The sequence below is a fragment of the Staurois parvus genome, unplaced genomic scaffold (genome assembly GCF_062004578.1).
Source record: "Staurois parvus isolate SC_StPar_1 unplaced genomic scaffold, SC_StPar_1.0 ptg001037l, whole genome shotgun sequence".
Classification (NCBI taxonomy): domain Eukaryota; kingdom Metazoa; phylum Chordata; class Amphibia; order Anura; family Ranidae; genus Staurois; species Staurois parvus.
Genome location: NW_028318833.1, coordinates 1,164,494 through 1,185,438, shown reverse-complemented (window position 1 = coordinate 1,185,438; position 20,945 = coordinate 1,164,494). Strand labels below are relative to the sequence as shown.

The window sequence follows — 20,945 nt, the reverse complement described above, 5'->3', positions numbered from 1 at the left end:
CCACACTCTGCTGCCATGTGCCACTTTCAGGTCTCTTCACACTGCTGGTGTGTTAAATTTTTTGACATAGGGTGCAGGCAGATTACGGGCCTCACATAGCTGCTGCCAGGCCCCTAATCTGCCATGGGCCCCTATATACCGCCTCCTCATGCTGCTGCCAAGTCTAGAGTCTGTCATGGGTCCCTGTACGGCCTCCCATTGCTGCTGTCTCCATCGCCACACTCTGCCATGTGCCACTTTCAGGTCTCTTCACACTGCTGGTGTGTTTAATTTTTTGACATAGGGTGCAGGCAGATTACGGGCCTCACATAGCTGCTGCCAGGCCCCTAATCTGCCATGGGCCCCTATATACCGCCTCCTCATGCTGCTGCCAAGTCCAGAGTCTCTCATGGGTCCCTGTACGGCCTCCCATTGCTGCTGTCTCCATCGCCACACTCTGCTGCCATGTGCCACTTTCAGGTCTCTTCACACTGCTGGTGTGTTAAATTTTTTGACATAGGGTGCAGGCAGATTACGGGCCTCACATAGCTGCTGCCAGGCCCCTAATCTGCCATGGGCCCCTATAAACCGCCTCCTCATGCTGCTGCCAAGTCTAGAGTCTGTCATGGGTCCCTGTACGGCCTCCCATTGCTGCTGTCTCCATCGCCACACTCTGCCATGTGCCACTTTCAGGTCTCTTCACACTGCTGGTGTGTTTAATTTTTTGACATAGGGTGCAGGCAGATTACGGGCCTCACATAGCTGCTGCCAGGCCCCTAATCTGCCATGGGCCCCTATATACCGCCTCCTCATGCTGCTGCCAAGTCCAGAGTCTCTCATGGGTCCCTGTACGGCCTCCCATTGCTGCTGTCTCCATCGCCACACTCTGCTGCCATGTGCCACTTTCAGGTCTCTTCACACTGCTGGTGTGTTAAATTTTTTGACATAGGGTGCAGGCAGATTACGGGCCTCACATAGCTGCTGCCAGGCCCCTAATCTGCCATGGGCCCCTATATACCGCCTCCTCATGCTGCTGCCAAGTCCAGAGTCTCTCATGGGTCTCTGTACGGCCTCCCATTGCTGCTGTCTCCATCGCCACACTCTGCTGCCATGTGCCACTTTCAGGTCTCTTCACACTGCTGGTGTGTTTAATTTTTTGACATAGGGTGCAGGCAGATTACGGGCCTCACATAGCTGCTGCCAGGCCCCTAATCTGCCATGGGCCCCTATATACCGCCTCCTCATGCTGCTGCCAAGTCTAGAGTCTCTCATGGGTCCCTGTACGGCCTCCCATTGCTGCTGTCTCCATCGCCACACTCTGCCATGTGCCACTTTCAGGTCTCTTCACACTGCTGGTGTGTTAAATTTTTTGACATAGGGTGCAGGCAGATTACGGGCCTCACATAGCTGCTGCCAGGCCCCTAATCTGCCATGGGCCCCTATATACCGCCTCCTCATGCTGCTGCCAAGTCTAGAGTCTGTCATGGGTCCCTGTACGGCCTCCCATTGCTGCTGTCTCCATCGCCACACTCTGCCATGTGCCACTTTCAGGTCTCTTCACACTGCTGGTGTGTTTAATTTTTTGACATAGGGTGCAGGCAGATTACGGGCCTCACATAGCTGCTGCCAGGCCCCTAATCTGCCATGGGCCCCTATATACCGCCTCCTCATGCTGCTGCCAAGTCTAGAGTCTCTCATGGGTCCCTGTACGGCCTCCCATTGCTGCTGTCTCCATCGCCACACTCTGCTGCCATGTGCCACTTTCAGGTCTCTTCACACTGCTGGTGTGTTAAATTTTTTGACATAGGGTGCAGGCAGATTACGGGCCTCACATAGCTGCTGCCAGGCCCCTAATCTGCCATGGGCCCCTATAAACCGCCTCCTCATGCTGCTGCCAAGTCTAGAGTCTCTCATGGGTCCCTGTACGGCCTCCCATTGCTGCTGTCTCCATCGCCACACTCTGCTGCCATGTGCCACTTTCAGGTCTCTTCACACTGCTGGTGTGTTAAATTTTTTGACATAGGGTGCAGGCAGATTACGGGCCTCACATAGCTGCTGCCAGGCCCCTAATCTGCCATGGGCCCCTATATACCGCCTCCTCATGCTGCTGCCAAGTCTAGAGTCTGTCATGGGTCCCTGTACGGCCTCCCATTGCTGCTGTCTCCATCGCCACACTCTGCCATGTGCCACTTTCAGGTCTCTTCACACTGCTGGTGTGTTTAATTTTTTGACATAGGGTGCAGGCAGATTACGGGCCTCACATAGCTGCTGCCAGGCCCCTAATCTGCCATGGGCCCCTATATACCGCCTCCTCATGCTGCTGCCAAGTCCAGAGTCTCTCATGGGTCCCTGTACGGCCTCCCATTGCTGCTGTCTCCATCGCCACACTCTGCTGCCATGTGCCACTTTCAGGTCTCTTCACACTGCTGGTGTGTTAAATTTTTTGACATAGGGTGCAGGCAGATTACGGGCCTCACATAGCTGCTGCCAGGCCCCTAATCTGCCATGGGCCCCTATAAACCGCCTCCTCATGCTGCTGCCAAGTCTAGAGTCTGTCATGGGTCCCTGTACGGCCTCCCATTGCTGCTGTCTCCATCGCCACACTCTGCCATGTGCCACTTTCAGGTCTCTTCACACTGCTGGTGTGTTTAATTTTTTGACATAGGGTGCAGGCAGATTACGGGCCTCACATAGCTGCTGCCAGGCCCCTAATCTGCCATGGGCCCCTATATACCGCCTCCTCATGCTGCTGCCAAGTCCAGAGTCTCTCATGGGTCCCTGTACGGCCTCCCATTGCTGCTGTCTCCATCGCCACACTCTGCTGCCATGTGCCACTTTCAGGTCTCTTCACACTGCTGGTGTGTTAAATTTTTTGACATAGGGTGCAGGCAGATTACGGGCCTCACATAGCTGCTGCCAGGCCCCTAATCTGCCATGGGCCCCTATATACCGCCTCCTCATGCTGCTGCCAAGTCCAGAGTCTCTCATGGGTCTCTGTACGGCCTCCCATTGCTGCTGTCTCCATCGCCACACTCTGCTGCCATGTGCCACTTTCAGGTCTCTTCACACTGCTGGTGTGTTTAATTTTTTGACATAGGGTGCAGGCAGATTACGGGCCTCACATAGCTGCTGCCAGGCCCCTAATCTGCCATGGGCCCCTATATACCGCCTCCTCATGCTGCTGCCAAGTCTAGAGTCTCTCATGGGTCCCTGTACGGCCTCCCATTGCTGCTGTCTCCATCGCCACACTCTGCCATGTGCCACTTTCAGGTCTCTTCACACTGCTGGTGTGTTAAATTTTTTGACATAGGGTGCAGGCAGATTACGGGCCTCACATAGCTGCTGCCAGGCCCCTAATCTGCCATGGGCCCCTATATACCGCCTCCTCATGCTGCTGCCAAGTCTAGAGTCTGTCATGGGTCCCTGTACGGCCTCCCATTGCTGCTGTCTCCATCGCCACACTCTGCCATGTGCCACTTTCAGGTCTCTTCACACTGCTGGTGTGTTTAATTTTTTGACATAGGGTGCAGGCAGATTACGGGCCTCACATAGCTGCTGCCAGGCCCCTAATCTGCCATGGGCCCCTATATACCGCCTCCTCATGCTGCTGCCAAGTCTAGAGTCTCTCATGGGTCCCTGTACGGCCTCCCATTGCTGCTGTCTCCATCGCCACACTCTGCTGCCATGTGCCACTTTCAGGTCTCTTCACACTGCTGGTGTGTTAAATTTTTTGACATAGGGTGCAGGCAGATTACGGGCCTCACATAGCTGCTGCCAGGCCCCTAATCTGCCATGGGCCCCTATAAACCGCCTCCTCATGCTGCTGCCAAGTCTAGAGTCTCTCATGGGTCCCTGTACGGCCTCCCATTGCTGCTGTCTCCATCGCCACACTCTGCTGCCATGTGCCACTTTCAGGTCTCTTCACACTGCTGGTGTGTTAAATTTTTTGACATAGGGTGCAGGCAGATTACGGGCCTCACATAGCTGCTGCCAGGCCCCTAATCTGCCATGGGCCCCTATATACCGCCTCCTCATGCTGCTGCCAAGTCTAGAGTCTGTCATGGGTCCCTGTACGGCCTCCCATTGCTGCTGTCTCCATCGCCACACTCTGCCATGTGCCACTTTCAGGTCTCTTCACACTGCTGGTGTGTTAAATTTTTTGACATAGGGTGCAGGCAGATTACGGGCCTCACATAGCTGCTGCCAGGCCCCTAATCTGCCATGGGCCCCTATATACCGCCTCCTCATGCTGCTGCCAAGTCTAGAGTCTGTCATGGGTCCCTGTACGGCCTCCCATTGCTGCTGTCTCCATCGCCACACTCTGCCATGTGCCACTTTCAGGTCTCTTCACACTGCTGGTGTGTTTAATTTTTTGACATAGGGTGCAGGCAGATTACGGGCCTCACATAGCTGCTGCCAGGCCCCTAATCTGCCATGGGCCCCTATATACCGCCTCCTCATGCTGCTGCCAAGTCTAGAGTCTCTCATGGGTCCCTGTACGGCCTCCCATTGCTGCTGTCTCCATCGCCACACTCTGCTGCCATGTGCCACTTTCAGGTCTCTTCACACTGCTGGTGTGTTAAATTTTTTGACATAGGGTGCAGGCAGATTACGGGCCTCACATAGCTGCTGCCAGGCCCCTAATCTGCCATGGGCCCCTATAAACCGCCTCCTCATGCTGCTGCCAAGTCTAGAGTCTCTCATGGGTCCCTGTACGGCCTCCCATTGCTGCTGTCTCCATCGCCACACTCTGCTGCCATGTGCCACTTTCAGGTCTCTTCACACTGCTGGTGTGTTAAATTTTTTGACATAGGGTGCAGGCAGATTACGGGCCTCACATAGCTGCTGCCAGGCCCCTAATCTGCCATGGGCCCCTATATACCGCCTCCTCATGCTGCTGCCAAGTCTAGAGTCTGTCATGGGTCCCTGTACGGCCTCCCATTGCTGCTGTCTCCATCGCCACACTCTGCCATGTGCCACTTTCAGGTCTCTTCACACTGCTGGTGTGTTTAATTTTTTGACATAGGGTGCAGGCAGATTACGGGCCTCACATAGCTGCTGCCAGGCCCCTAATCTGCCATGGGCCCCTATATACCGCCTCCTCATGCTGCTGCCAAGTCCAGAGTCTCTCATGGGTCCCTGTACGGCCTCCCATTGCTGCTGTCTCCATCGCCACACTCTGCTGCCATGTGCCACTTTCAGGTCTCTTCACACTGCTGGTGTGTTAAATTTTTTGACATAGGGTGCAGGCAGATTACGGGCCTCACATAGCTGCTGCCAGGCCCCTAATCTGCCATGGGCCCCTATAAACCGCCTCCTCATGCTGCTGCCAAGTCTAGAGTCTGTCATGGGTCCCTGTACGGCCTCCCATTGCTGCTGTCTCCATCGCCACACTCTGCCATGTGCCACTTTCAGGTCTCTTCACACTGCTGGTGTGTTTAATTTTTTGACATAGGGTGCAGGCAGATTACGGGCCTCACATAGCTGCTGCCAGGCCCCTAATCTGCCATGGGCCCCTATATACCGCCTCCTCATGCTGCTGCCAAGTCCAGAGTCTCTCATGGGTCCCTGTACGGCCTCCCATTGCTGCTGTCTCCATCGCCACACTCTGCTGCCATGTGCCACTTTCAGGTCTCTTCACACTGCTGGTGTGTTAAATTTTTTGACATAGGGTGCAGGCAGATTACGGGCCTCACATAGCTGCTGCCAGGCCCCTAATCTGCCATGGGCCCCTATATACCGCCTCCTCATGCTGCTGCCAAGTCCAGAGTCTCTCATGGGTCTCTGTACGGCCTCCCATTGCTGCTGTCTCCATCGCCACACTCTGCTGCCATGTGCCACTTTCAGGTCTCTTCACACTGCTGGTGTGTTTAATTTTTTGACATAGGGTGCAGGCAGATTACGGGCCTCACATAGCTGCTGCCAGGCCCCTAATCTGCCATGGGCCCCTATATACCGCCTCCTCATGCTGCTGCCAAGTCTAGAGTCTCTCATGGGTCCCTGTACGGCCTCCCATTGCTGCTGTCTCCATCGCCACACTCTGCCATGTGCCACTTTCAGGTCTCTTCACACTGCTGGTGTGTTAAATTTTTTGACATAGGGTGCAGGCAGATTACGGGCCTCACATAGCTGCTGCCAGGCCCCTAATCTGCCATGGGCCCCTATATACCGCCTCCTCATGCTGCTGCCAAGTCTAGAGTCTGTCATGGGTCCCTGTACGGCCTCCCATTGCTGCTGTCTCCATCGCCACACTCTGCCATGTGCCACTTTCAGGTCTCTTCACACTGCTGGTGTGTTTAATTTTTTGACATAGGGTGCAGGCAGATTACGGGCCTCACATAGCTGCTGCCAGGCCCCTAATCTGCCATGGGCCCCTATATACCGCCTCCTCATGCTGCTGCCAAGTCTAGAGTCTCTCATGGGTCCCTGTACGGCCTCCCATTGCTGCTGTCTCCATCGCCACACTCTGCTGCCATGTGCCACTTTCAGGTCTCTTCACACTGCTGGTGTGTTAAATTTTTTGACATAGGGTGCAGGCAGATTACGGGCCTCACATAGCTGCTGCCAGGCCCCTAATCTGCCATGGGCCCCTATAAACCGCCTCCTCATGCTGCTGCCAAGTCTAGAGTCTCTCATGGGTCCCTGTACGGCCTCCCATTGCTGCTGTCTCCATCGCCACACTCTGCTGCCATGTGCCACTTTCAGGTCTCTTCACACTGCTGGTGTGTTAAATTTTTTGACATAGGGTGCAGGCAGATTACGGGCCTCACATAGCTGCTGCCAGGCCCCTAATCTGCCATGGGCCCCTATATACCGCCTCCTCATGCTGCTGCCAAGTCTAGAGTCTGTCATGGGTCCCTGTACGGCCTCCCATTGCTGCTGTCTCCATCGCCACACTCTGCCATGTGCCACTTTCAGGTCTCTTCACACTGCTGGTGTGTTTAATTTTTTGACATAGGGTGCAGGCAGATTACGGGCCTCACATAGCTGCTGCCAGGCCCCTAATCTGCCATGGGCCCCTATATACCGCCTCCTCATGCTGCTGCCAAGTCCAGAGTCTCTCATGGGTCCCTGTACGGCCTCCCATTGCTGCTGTCTCCATCGCCACACTCTGCTGCCATGTGCCACTTTCAGGTCTCTTCACACTGCTGGTGTGTTTAATTTTTTGACATAGGGTGCAGGCAGATTACGGGCCTCACATAGCTGCTGCCAGGCCCCTAATCTGCCATGGGCCCCTATAAACCGCCTCCTCATGCTGCTGCCAAGTCTAGAGTCTGTCATGGGTCCCTGTACGGCCTCCCATTGCTGCTGTCTCCATCGCCACACTCTGCCATGTGCCACTTTCAGGTCTCTTCACACTGCTGGTGTGTTTAATTTTTTGACATAGGGTGCAGGCAGATTACGGGCCTCACATAGCTGCTGCCAGGCCCCTAATCTGCCATGGGCCCCTATATACCGCCTCCTCATGCTGCTGCCAAGTCCAGAGTCTCTCATGGGTCCCTGTACGGCCTCCCATTGCTGCTGTCTCCATCGCCACACTCTGCTGCCATGTGCCACTTTCAGGTCTCTTCACACTGCTGGTGTGTTAAATTTTTTGACATAGGGTGCAGGCAGATTACGGGCCTCACATAGCTGCTGCCAGGCCCCTAATCTGCCATGGGCCCCTATATACCGCCTCCTCATGCTGCTGCCAAGTCTAGAGTCTCTCATGGGTCCCTGTACGGCCTCCCATTGCTGCTGTCTCCATCGCCACACTCTGCTGCCATGTGCCACTTTCAGGTCTCTTCACACTGCTGGTGTGTTAAATTTTTTGACATAGGGTGCAGGCAGATTACGGGCCTCACATAGCTGCTGCCAGGCCCCTAATCTGCCATGGGCCCCTATAAACCGCCTCCTCATGCTGCTGCCAAGTCTAGAGTCTCTCATGGGTCCCTGTACGGCCTCCCATTGCTGCTGTCTCCATCGCCACACTCTGCTGCCATGTGCCACTTTCAGGTCTCTTCACACTGCTGGTGTGTTAAATTTTTTGACATAGGGTGCTGGCAGATTACGGGCCTCCCATTGCTGCTGCCAGACATGTAATCTGCCATGGGCCCCCGTACCGACTCCTCATGCTGTGACGTTGCAACAAGGTGTAATTCAACCCTACATATGTTAGACCGCCTTTACGAACAGCTAAAGGCCATCACAGATTTCCTGATGTTAAAAGCGGATAAAGGTACTCCCTGTGTAACTTAGATGTCAGCCATTGTCAGCTCATGTGTGACACCTGCGCTTGTTCAGGCCCTTTGAGGAGGCCACGCTATTCGTGAGTCGGCAGGACTATGGGATGAATGAGGTCAAATCGGCCATGGGCCCCCGTACCGCCTGTTCACGCTGATGCTGGTCCCACAGTGTGACCTGGGTCCCTGTACGGCCTCCCATTGCTTCCACTCTGCCATGTACCTCTTTGAAATCTCCTCACACTCCTGCGGTTGTCCATTTTGTCATAGGTTGCTGGCAGATTAGCGGCCTTCCATAGGTGCCGCCAGGCCCCATATTGACCATGGGCCCCCGTACCTCCTGGTCACGCTGCTGCTGAGCCCACAGTGTGACCTGGGTCCCTGTACGGCCTCCCATTGCTTCCACTCTGCCATGTGCCACTTTGAAATCTCCTCACACTCCTGCGGTTGTCCATTTTGTCATAGGTTGCTGGCAGATTACAGGCCTTCCATAGGTGCCACCAAGCCCCATATCGGCCATGGGCCCCCGTACCGCCTGGTCACGCTGCTGCTGGGCCCACAGTGTGACCTGGGTCCCTGTACCGCCTCCCATTGCTCCCACTCTGCCATGTGCCACTTTCAGGTCTCCTCACGCTCCTGCTGGTTTCCATTTTGTCATAGGTTGCTGTATGGCCTCCCATTGCTGCTGCCTCCACCGCCACACTGTGGCTCCAAACACTGGTTTTGGCCCCGTGACTGGCCAAAGGAGTGAAGTGTGCAGTGATTCTAAGATCGACGGCACTCATCTGCATGTCATACTGACAGACAGTATTATTTCTCTTCCCCAGCAGACTCCAAGGGCATTTAAATTAAAGGTACAGTGTTCTGCACTAATATTAAGTCTCTCTGAAGCCTAGAAACACCCTTTTTTAAGTTAAATTCACAGCGAATTTATTCGACTCGAATCGAATATTGTCCACGAATTCGCCGAATCAGTCGAATCGAATTTTTCATTTCTTCGCTCATCTCTATTAGACAGGGTCCAATTAACCTACCAGTGTGTCCTTGGAGTGTGGGAGGAAACTGGAGTACCCGGAGGAAACCCACACAGGCACAGGGAGAACATGCAAACTCCAGGCAGGTGGTGCCATGGCTGGGATTTGAACCAATGACCCTAGTACTGCCAGGCGGAAGTGCTAACCATTTAGCCACTACATGGCAAGAAATAACATGTATGTCCAGGTTCTGGGTAGCTGGGAATGTTGATACTATATCTACCCATGAAATAGCACCAGATATGGGTGAAAATAATCACATAGAGAAGAGAGATGGCAGTGCCACTCTAAGTGTAGATGGTTAAAATCAGGCAGATTTAATGGTAAAATTGCATTCACATAGATAGATAACAGGTATGCATGTCAAGTGATGGAGGTCCAGTGGCAAGATTAGCCATCTTGGAAACCCAGTTCATCCGGTGTCATCATCCCTGCGAGCCTCCCTGCACCCCTCTGCTATTCCCCGAGCCCTGGACACCACCGGAGAGGTGTGAAAACACCCAGAGCACGGCCAAAGGACCTGATGCTCCCACTGGACATCTATCACTTGACATGCCTACCTGTTACCTATCTATGTGAGTGCAATTTTACCATTAAATCTGTCTGATTTTAACCTTCTACACTTAGAGTTGCGCTGCCGTCTCTCTTCTCTACCTGCATTGGGAGTATCTACAAGCTCTTACAGCCGGCTGCCTCCTCGTACAAGTCCATACTACTACAAGCCCCCCACTACAGATGGACTTGGACACCACCTCCACATGGACCTTCTACTAACCCCCATTGCTGATGGTCCATTCCCAAACGCACATTCTACTAACCCCCATTGCTGATGGTCCATTCCCAAACGCACATAGGGTAGATGCGTCTTAGCGATCCCTCCCCCCACTCACCTCTGAAAATAATCACATAATTGGAGAATTAAATTTATTGCTGGAAATAAATAGCATTTTTGAAATAATCATGTTAAATTTTATACTCACCCATCATGTGTGTTACATGGGCAGCATTACCATGTATGTCCTGATTTGGGGTAGCTGGGACAGGCACTGGTGGATCTACCGACGAAAGTGTATTAAATAGGGGTTAAAAAGTCAGATGACAGAAGAAAATATGGTTCTTAGTGTTAAAGGAGGGCTCTGGTAAATGTGCACAATTTAGTAAAAACTATGCCTATTAAATTCTTTCTTTATCTTTCTTTTTTTTAATAGAAATACATACTTTTCACATTTCTTCAACATCATTGTTGATATCAATTTGAGACCTTCCCATCATATTTGCTGGATAGGTAGTACATGTATTTTTGCCCTGGTTTTAGGTGGATGAGGTTGAGAGTAATGTGCAAACTGTTCACCCTTATACAACCTAGAAGGACTTATCACAATCCCCACTTTTTCCCTTGACAAGATCTCAAGCCTATGAAGCAACACAGTCTAAAATAATGAATAGCAATGACTATGGGAAAACTAGCCATTTACCAATTACTGAAGAGAGTCTACCAGCTGAAATATCTAGAAATATTACAAAACCAATATAACAAGTTACATGTTAAATTCGTGATTGATATTGTTGTTAAGAGATTAGAATTATCCACAGTTTACAGTTCTTACGGTAAAGAACTCCTCCGCCTACTGGTGGTCTGTCAGGGCAGGGCTGTGGAACGGACAGGCAGGCCTAGTGGCAGGGTCCCGCAACTGACTGACGACAACCACCACCAACAGACCGAAGTCCCTCAGGGCGCGGAGTCTAAGTCCCAGGATGCCCTTCACCAGGGCCCCTGATGGTGGGGATGGACTTGACACAGCCAGGAATCAGGTCGCGGCCCCCGAGACACCCCGGCTGCGGTAATGGCCGCCGCCAATGGCGTGTAGCTGGTAGGAATGACAAAAGCGTAGTCAGGCAGGCCGGGTCGACAACAACGGGACAAAACGGTACAGAACAGTAGACGAGAATCACAGGTCACGGGCCGGGTTCAGCAACGGAAAGTCAGATCAAAGGAAAACACAGAGAATGGTCTAGTCACAAGCCGAGTCAGATTCCAGAAGAGTCACGAGAGTATACACAGAGCTGTAGCTACACAAAGACACAAGACACAAGTGCAAAGAGCATGTGCGGATCACAGGCTTATATGTAATTAGCCACACCCCTCTGGGGGATGGATCTCAGAGACCTGAAGGCATAAAAGACTCCCACCATGCTCTGCAGAAACCCAAGATGGACGCCAGCACATGGAGCCGCACAATCTCTGGGAAAAGGTAGGACCTTGACATGGTCATATTGACTTCCCTTAATCAACCAGTTCTGTGCCGTTGTTCTTTTATTGGGCCTTGGAATAAAAAGTTAATTTGCTGAATTTTTATTTTGACCTTGGAAATACACTCACCGGCCACTTTGTTAGGTCCACCTAGATAATACTGGGTTGGACCCACTTTTGCCTTCAGAACGGCCTTAATTCTTCATAGCATAGATTCAACAAGGTGTTAGAAACATTCCTCAGAGATTTTGGTCCATATTGACATGAGTTACCGTTGCCTTTCTATGATCTTGAACCAGTCTGCCCATTCTCCTCTGACCTCTGACATCAACAAGGCATTTTCGTCCACACAACTGGCGCTCACTGGATATTTTCTCTTTTCTGGACCATTCTCTGTAAACCCTAGAGATGGTTGTGTGTGAAAATCCCAGTAGATCAGCAGTTTTTGAAATACTCAGACCATCCTGCTTGGCACTAAAAATCATGCCACATTCAAAGTCACTTAAATCCTCTTTCTTCCCCATTTTGATAATCAGTTTGAACTTCATCAAGTCGTCTTCACCTCGTCTACATGCCTAAATTCTTTGAGTTGCTGCCATGTGATTAGCTGATTAACAATTTGTGTTACCAAGCAATTGAACAGGCGGACCTAATAAAGTGGCCGGTGAGTGTATATTTAAATATTTTTTTATATTACATTAAAACACGTTGTTGTAAAGGCATGGTTGGTCCTGACTTCAATGTTATGTCATTTTTGAAAGCTTCTTTTAGGGGGGTTTGAAGAAATACCCAGAGACTTTTTTTCTGGACAATCATGACATAAGTGTGAACATTTGCACCAGTGTGATCTAAAATGTTTATAAACTGTGAGCATCCCAGGTCCCAGCCTCATCTAAACGACACAATATCCATTATATTCTTGCTAACACTTATGGCCAAATTTTTCACCATTTTCTGCTTCAATTCAAGCTTTGAATAAATTAATAGGTGAAATAAATAAATAAAATAATATATAATTGTGTTTTTCTGTAAAGTAACTTTATATTCACAGTATTCTCCAATAATAAAAAAGAGAAAAAGGAGAGAAAAAGGAGTGCACTTCCGACTTCCACGGCCAGTGCATGCTCCGAAACGCGTTGCAGTGCACCCTGGGATCTGACGTCATCACGGCCACACCGCCGCTACGTTCCAGCGTGCGTTCCATCAGGCTCTAAGGGAGGACTTACACGCCGGCCGGCCTCACCGCTGTTCCCCTCCAGCCACCACGCTGTTCCAGCCGAGAGCTGACCTCCCCACATCGCAGTAAGATGACGGCTCTTCACCCGGGTCACCACCCCCCCGGTAACTATTGGTAACCACGGTTATTAAGCTTATGATGACGTCACACATGTGAGTGTTTCTACATTTAGACTTGAATTAAAAGACTTATTGCACTTAGAGGCGCTTCTCTCCTTTTTCTCATCTACAGAAGTTGCTACAGCCTATTTGGAAGCCTTGCCCTCAGTGCCACACGGAATCCTATGCTCTTCATACAGCAGCCACTAATACCACCATCACCCCATACTACCATTTCCCAGGACTTTGCAGTGTTTGCGCTGTTACAACCCTTCCTCATTTTTTCTGAATCAAATAATAGAAAAGCCCAGGGATGACTCAAGAATGTTGCATAATAGTGTGATGTGATATTATATCCATCTCAATTCCCAAGTGTCCTGAACTGTTGGCTCAGAATAGCTATATGTCCATTAACAACCCTCACCAAATAGGTACCTACCTTTACCACTGGGCATAAAGTCTGTTTGGCGATTGGCATCGGTATACTTCATCAAGGCAAGTTTCTTCTCTGGATTGCTGAACAGGAAGAGATCTTTGACATATACCTTACTCAGATTCTTCAGGAGTTCTTCCTTTGTACCTTCACTGTTTTCTGCATCATCAATCACCACTATTAGGGGCTTCCCTCCTGCATCAAAAAATATCCATGGAGAAAAAATGACTGCTTTCAGGACAATGCAGTGGTGATCATGAGCTTTGAATACTTGGCCCCCAAACTGCATGATCAGGGCAATATGCTGTATATCATATCATCAAAGGAGGTAGCAAACAATGTCAAAAAATATTTTCCAATGTGTGGCTCTTACCCAATTTTCCTAACTCTTGATTTTTTTCCAAACTTGATGTAATGTTCCAGGTGAAGAGATCAGTAAGGAAAATGCAGAAGGTGCTCCTGGAAACTGCGTCCTTTAGTTTTGGGTCTTTTAAGATGGTATATTTGGTCATCTTTACTGTTTCGTTAAAAACACTAGAACTCAACACAGCTTTCAGCCATCTAGGGTCCAAGGCCTCCATGGAGAAGATCCCAACCATGTGTCCTGGTCTCTGCTATAAAAGGTTTATGTCAGTGTACTGGAAACCTATATTACAAGAACAATATGACTATTAAATGTATTTATTTATTACAGGTACTTCTATAGCGCTGTCAATTTTACGCAGCGCTTTACATATATATTGTACATTCACATCAGTCCCTAACCTTCAAGGGGCGTACAATCTAAGGGCCCTAACTCACATTCATACATACACATACTAGGGACAATTTAGACAGGAATCAATTCACCTACCAGCATGTCTTTTGGAGTGTGGGAGGAAAACAGAGTACCTGGAGGAAACCCACACAGGCACAGGGAGAACATGCAAACTCCAGGCAGGTGGTGCCGTGGTGGGGATTCAAACCAATGACTCTAGTACTGCCAGGTGGAAGTGCTAATCATTTAACCACTGTGCTGCCCAAAATCAAAACAAAAATGCATAAAAAAACTCTCTAATATGTCCCTAAATATTTGAGATGTGATGCATTGGAAGGGGGTCCACTTGTACAAGGTCGGACATACATATGTTGTAGAGAAATTAATTGACTTCCATCTATGAATTCTAGCTACCTGGCTATCATATTCATTCTCTATCTTTAGACTTTTTCTAAATCATCGACCAAAAATGTTTATGTAGTGAGTGAAATCAGAACTCTTGATCTGGAACAGTAACTCAGAAGGTACTGAAGCCAGAGCATTAACATGACGAGCAGGTAACTAGAACTTTTTTTTAGAGGACCGTCAATAAGGAAACTGTTTTTCTCCAAATGGTTTATCTTGAAATTTAGAAGAAACTGTGTAGGCAGGAATTTACATAAGATAAGGTAGGAGAAGATAAGATGAAAGAGGGAGAAAATTCCCTGAAGTAGTCTTGGAAATTCTTAAGAAATGTGAAGTGGTGGATCAGTTCTGCTCCACACAAAAAGAGAAAACACTTTTGAATAAAATTGTTTTATTAGCCTACTGTGAAAATTAAAATGTAATAAGACTGGAGTAATCTGATATTTCATGAAATTTCACATTAGAAAGTCAAGAAACAGACCTTTTTGAAATATTGCCCGCTTATACTGGCTACTGTGGAGCTGGGTTGGAATTAATCTGATCCATTATACATTTTGGTTAGCATTAGCATGACTGGAAAATGATACATGTAGTTCCTCCCCACATGTGTGACAGAGGAGTGACTCTGAGCTGATATAACATTTGTATCCTCATAGCAGGGTCATGTTTCCACAACTCTCAAGCATTAAATTCACAAAATTCTAAAGTCTAATCAACGTCAGTAGCAGAAATGAGCCAATCAATGCATCAGATTTTTCAGATTTGTCGGTCAAACTGTTTTCTAGCAGTAGATATCAGCAAATCCCCCAAACTTTCTATAATTTATTTTTTGTTTTAATTTTAAACAAACTATAAAACAAAGGCCCTAAACAATACTGAGCCAAGAAATCAGGCTTGCAGGGTATTATTGCCCAAGCAACAAGACTACATGCATATAGCCCCTTCCTCTACCGTGCAAAAAAAACCCCACCACTAATTTCTTCATGATGTTTTACAGTCGATGGTGGGGTGGTGCAGATGAACCCAACAATTGTAATCCCCAGGCTAATACCCTGAACAAGGGGGTGATTATTTTGTTACTTCCCTCTTGATGCAGGATCCAAAAGGCCACATGAGCTTATATAGAGGGAGACCTGAACATTTACTCTTATGGCGAGTTACAGAAACATCAACACATACAGTATACCTGGAGAACAGAGATGGTATTGAGTTGGGTGATACTTCTTTTTGGGCAATTGAGTTGAGAATATTTTACCTTGTTAATTGATCTTCCATCCTGAACTTGTTGGCCAAGTGAACATAAAGGTCCTGGTAGAGAATACAACACACCATTTGCAATGAACCAAAGTAAATTAAACAAAGTAATGTTTTTTAGAACTAAAACATTTCAATGTCAACAAGATATAAAGAACATATCCACAGAACAGATGTCAGTTTACAGAATAACCATTTTTTTCAGTCCCTTTAAGAATGTTTTTTGAGGTCCAGGCCACTTAGGTGTCCATTTGATAAAGTGTAGCTATAGCCAATAATTTTCTTTTAAACTTGGATGGACTAGAGAAGGGTTAAAACTCCTGTCAGTATTTTTTTCTTGTTGTTTGTGTTCTGCTCAGGATAATTTAATTCATTGCATAAAAATGGTCACTGCCCCAGTCTATAACTGGCTTTTGCCAGGACAAATGAACAGGCGACTCATGTCAAAAGAAAAAGGGAGAGAAAAAAGTTCCTGGTCAACTTGCCAGCCAGCTTGCCAACAACTGATTTAACCTGTCTAACTGTATGCGTTAAAAACGGGTTTAGTTAGCATACATTTGCAAATACATATGTAAGCCACAGAGCCACGTCACAGCACCCTGATATTCTATGGTCCTAACTCTGCAATTCTGAGAGCCCCCATAGTAGAGGCACATGTATTTAATGGATAGATCAAGGGCAGGTGGACCTGAGGGAGCCAACTCCTTTTAAAGGCATAGGAGTGCACCAGACCTCCAGCATATAGCACAATGGCAGCCAGGGTGTCCTAGTGCACCCACGTACCTACAAGTCAACAGTGTATAAAAGTGTTATTTCGGTTGTTGGCAAGCTGGCTGGCAAGTTGACCAGGAACTTTTTTCCCTCCCTTCTTGCAATTTCATTCATTCCCTTCCCCAGATACAAAACCGGAAGTCAGAAGAAATATCCCAATGTAAGGGAAATTCGCTACCTAGGTATTTGTCTTCTTAATAAGTGTCTTTGTTGGAAGATTTCCTCTTATCTTCTGCACTGAAGGCAATTCCAAAATTTTGGATTTTCCCATATTTTGTTCCCCAATGTCAATGATCACAAGTACAAATAAGTCAAATGAATTTCCATGTTGGAGAATAAAAACCAGAAAAATACACATCCAGGAGGTTTCTAGGGTAGGAAAGTAACAAAAGGCCTATCAGTGATCTGGTCAGCAGAGACACCCATTATAGTGTGTAAAGGAATTGTGGTGTGTCTATAGATGGATCAGAGTTGTGATGTTGGATGAATAGCAAAGAACTTTATTCGTGTGAAAAAACACCCCAGAAATCCTGAAACCAGAAAGTTAAAACTTTTGTGAGCCACAAAATGCATATTTTCGGTGAAATAAAGTTCTTTGTTATTCGTCCAACATCACGACTCTGATCCATCTGTAGACACACCACAATCCCACTACACACTCTGCTGATCGAATCACCGACAGGCCTTTTGTCCTTCTCCTACACAAGAATCCTTACCAGTCGCTTCCCAGAGGACTCAGGATCGGAACCCTAAGGCACCAAGAGTGGCTGAGCTCATCCTACCCGGAGACAGGGTTGTCTTCACCTGCAATCATGAAGTGGTGGGGTAGCTATAACCTCACCAGCTGTAAGATATTTTTTTCTTTTTCTCTTTCTAACATCTATATTTTTGGTTTTAATCCAACAACTACAAAACATAGAAACACCACATCTTTAAGGGCTCTGCTAGCTCTTATCTTTTTGTTCTTTAGAGGACACTCAGAACCTACCAATGGGTCTTTATTTTGTTCTTTTGGCTTGACTCATTGGCCCTTTGAGAACCAATACCACTCACACCAAATATTTAAGAGATACTAAGACTTTAACACTTGTTTGTTTAAAGAAATGAAGTGACCTTAATCGTTTGATGAATCTACGTGTTCTGGGAAGGCTGCTCACGTGAAACAAGGCTCTCTTCTGGTGGGTACTCAAGATGTGATGTGGTGCTTTATTTAGAACAGCTGAGCTGGGCAGGGACCCTTCAACCCATCATGATTGAATTAGAGAAAAAATGTTCCCTGCACCCACCTTCTTCTCTAAAACAGTTAATAGCCATAATCTTCAAAAAAATACTACTGGGACTTACCTGGTGTCTCTTCCAAGATTTGTCTGATCTGAAAAAGTTTAGTGAGCATATGTCTCTCTGTCTCATCCATGATAGAAGTTCCTCTTCCAGTTAGCTTTTTTTCTCAAACTTTTCTGGATCACTCAGTCATCAGCTGCATTCCTGAAAATTCAAAGGTGAGAAGAAGTGAACAAACAGAACTGTCACCAAAGATGTTTAATGTTTCAGTGACAAAGTAAACTGGTCACTATACTAAATACAAAAATAAACACTTAGGGGTCTCTTGTTTTGCATTGTATTGGTATTGTTCTGTCACATGTTCTGTCCCCCTTTGTAATGTACAGCGCTGAGCGAACTATTGGCGCTTTATAAATACTGTATAATAATAATATTTATAAAAGATTTGATGTGAGAATGTCATACACATGTATACAGCTGTCATGAACAATTCCTCTAATGTGCCAAATTTAGGATATATATATTGCTATATTTTCCAGAAACACCCCAATCAGGAAAGTTACACATTATGATCCCTAAGTGTAGCTGATGATCGTATGAAATAAATATTTATGGGGGGGGGGGTAATTGGTGATAGTTGTGTAAATGCTTGAGAAGTGCGTAAAGCAAATTCTTTATAATTTGTCTGTATTCTTGCCAAAATTTGTTTCTGCCATATTGTAGAGAGAATGCTTGTGACATTGTGACAGCCCAAGAACAATTGAAAGAAGACAGCATTGTCACCCTATACAAAGCCCTTCATGGAGATTATTAATGAATGCTGAACATTTTAAAATATTGAAAAAATATTTTTGAAATCGCCTTAACATTAAAGCTGAAATGGGATTTTAGAGATTGGCTTTACACTTACTTTAGATATTGGTACTTAGATACACACAGGGAGCCTGCAGACCTTTTGGATATGGTCTGGAAGGTGGTGACATCTCTGGGGCACATATGAGAGATTAGATCTTCCTGTGGTATCCTAGATAAAGGGAACTGTGTTCGGTTCTCAGATTGTTGTCTCTTCCTCTTCTGCAGCCAATAGTGTATTGCATCCCCAAGGAGGTTTTAACACTGACTGCATACAATAGTTCCTCACCTTTTTTTCTGCATAACTCAGTCAGTCTTCAAAATCTTTTTCTTTTTCCTTGTTCTTTCCCTGAGCTGCCTAATGTGACCTTTGTTACTTTTTTTCCACAGAGTAGAATTTGCTCCTTCCAGCATCTGATTGAACTGCTGAACGTTCATATTTGCCAGCACACCACGGATCATCAATGTCGTCCAAAAGGCTATCTTTATTGAAGAATGATCATATCACAAAAGGATCACATCACATGTGATCACATGTCTGATGACGGGGTCCTGTGCAGCTCCGAAGCGTTGCACCTTGGTTGCACATTGGTGACCCGGGGTGTGCTGGCCAATATGAACGTTGATCTATGAATGTTCCAGTTACCAGCTGGATGTGGCTCCAGCACCCATTACGTTTGAGCCTGATCCAGAAACGTGTGCGATGGGGATATTGACATAAACATGATCAGCTGCTCACTGTGTTATATTAGGCCATATGATATATATTTATATTAGGTCTTCCATGCTCTGATTGTCTTCATAGAAATATTGGTGAGCATAACCCACCATAAGATGAAAAGCATCAGGTTATATTTTCAAATTCAAATAAGTGTCACAAGTAGGATATGAATTGTATACAATTCAATGTACTGATTAGGTCATTCCTCTGCTCACTCCTGTAGGAATGTTTAGAGGCTTAGCTAGATTCCCATTACTTGATTCTGTAGGCACACAACCTCTGGTGGCCAAGCAAGACTCCTCTACTTGGATTGTTGTGTAACGGCTGAGCTGCATGTCATCTACAGTTGCAAGAAAAAGTATGTGAACCCCTTGGGATTACGTGGAGTTTTGCATGAATTGGGCATAAAATGTGCTCTGAACGTCATCTAAGTCACAACAATAGAAGAACACAGTCAGCTGAACATAATACTACACAAAAATTAGATGTTGCCATGGTTTAATTGCACATAACATGTAAACATTCACAGTGCAGGGAGGAAAAAGTATGTGAGGCCCTAGCTTAGTGACTTCTCTCAGAGCTAATTGGAGCCAGGAGTGATGATATTGGATGTGTTGCTGACAGCTGTCCTGCCCTTAAAAAACACACACCTGTTTTGGGTTTACTGGTTTCAAGAAGCACTGTCTGATGTGAACCATGCCTCGCAGAAAAGAGCTCTCAGAAGACCTACAATCAAGAATTGTGGACTTGCATGAAGCTGGAAAGGGTTACAAAAGTATCTCCAAAAGCCTTGATGTTCATGTGTCCACGGTAAGACAGACTGTCTACAAATGGAGAAAGTTTAGCACTGTTGCTACTCTCCCTAGGCGTGGTTGTCCTGTAAAAATGACTGCAAGAGCACAGCGCAGAATGCTGCATGAGGTAAAGAAGAATCCCAGAGTGTCAGCTAAAGACCTACAGAAATCTCTGGCACATGCTAACATTTTTGTTGACACATCTACAATAAGGAAAACATTAAACAAGAATGGAGTACATGGGAGGACACCACGGAGGAAGCCTTTGCTGTCCAAAAAGAATATTGCAGCACGTTTGAAGTTTGCAAAAGAGCACCTGGATGTTCCACAGCACTACTGGCAAAATATACTGTGGACAGATGAAACCAAGATTGAGTTGTTTGGGAAGAACACACAACACTATGTGTGGAGAAAAAAAAGGCCCAGCACCCCAACATCAAAACCTCATCCCCACTGTGAAACATGGCGAAGGGAGCATCATAGTTTGGGGCTGCTTTGCTGCCTCAGGGCCTGGACGGATTGTTGTCTTTGATGGGAAAATGAATTCCAGAGTTTATCAAGACATTTTGCAGGAAAACGTACGACCATCTGTCCACCAACTGAAGCTCCGCAGAGGATGGGTGATACAACAGGACAATGACCCAAAGCATACAAGTAATTCAACAAAACAATGGCTGCAACAGCACAGAATACGCCTTCTGGAGTGGCCCAGTCAGAGTCCTGACCTCAACCCGATTGAAATGCTGTGGCATGACCTTAAGAGAGCGATTCACACCAGACATCCCAAGAATATTGCTACACTGAAACAGTTTTGTGAAGAGGAGTGGTTCAAAATGACTCCAGATCGTTGTGCAGG

General features: G+C 47.3%; 1 protein-coding gene across 1 annotated transcript in view; it reads right to left on the bottom strand.

Moving 5' to 3' along the window:
• LOC149441014 (uncharacterized) overlaps window positions 1-18,865 on the bottom strand; it is a 37,608-nt gene extending 18,743 nt beyond the window's left edge. Inside the window, exons 1-6 of the mRNA XM_089657891.1 lie at window positions 18,633-18,865; window positions 17,786-17,926; window positions 15,672-15,724; window positions 13,628-13,868; window positions 13,261-13,449; window positions 10,216-10,290 (exon numbers count right to left, since the gene is read on the bottom strand). Coding sequence (XP_089514017.1) covers window positions 10,216-10,290; window positions 13,261-13,449; window positions 13,628-13,868; window positions 15,672-15,724; window positions 17,786-17,855 — 628 coding nt within the window. The 5' untranslated portion in view covers window positions 17,856-17,926; window positions 18,633-18,865. The remainder of the gene's footprint in view (window positions 1-10,215; window positions 10,291-13,260; window positions 13,450-13,627; window positions 13,869-15,671; window positions 15,725-17,785; window positions 17,927-18,632) is intronic.
• Between the last annotated feature and the right edge of the window lie 2,080 nt (window positions 18,866-20,945).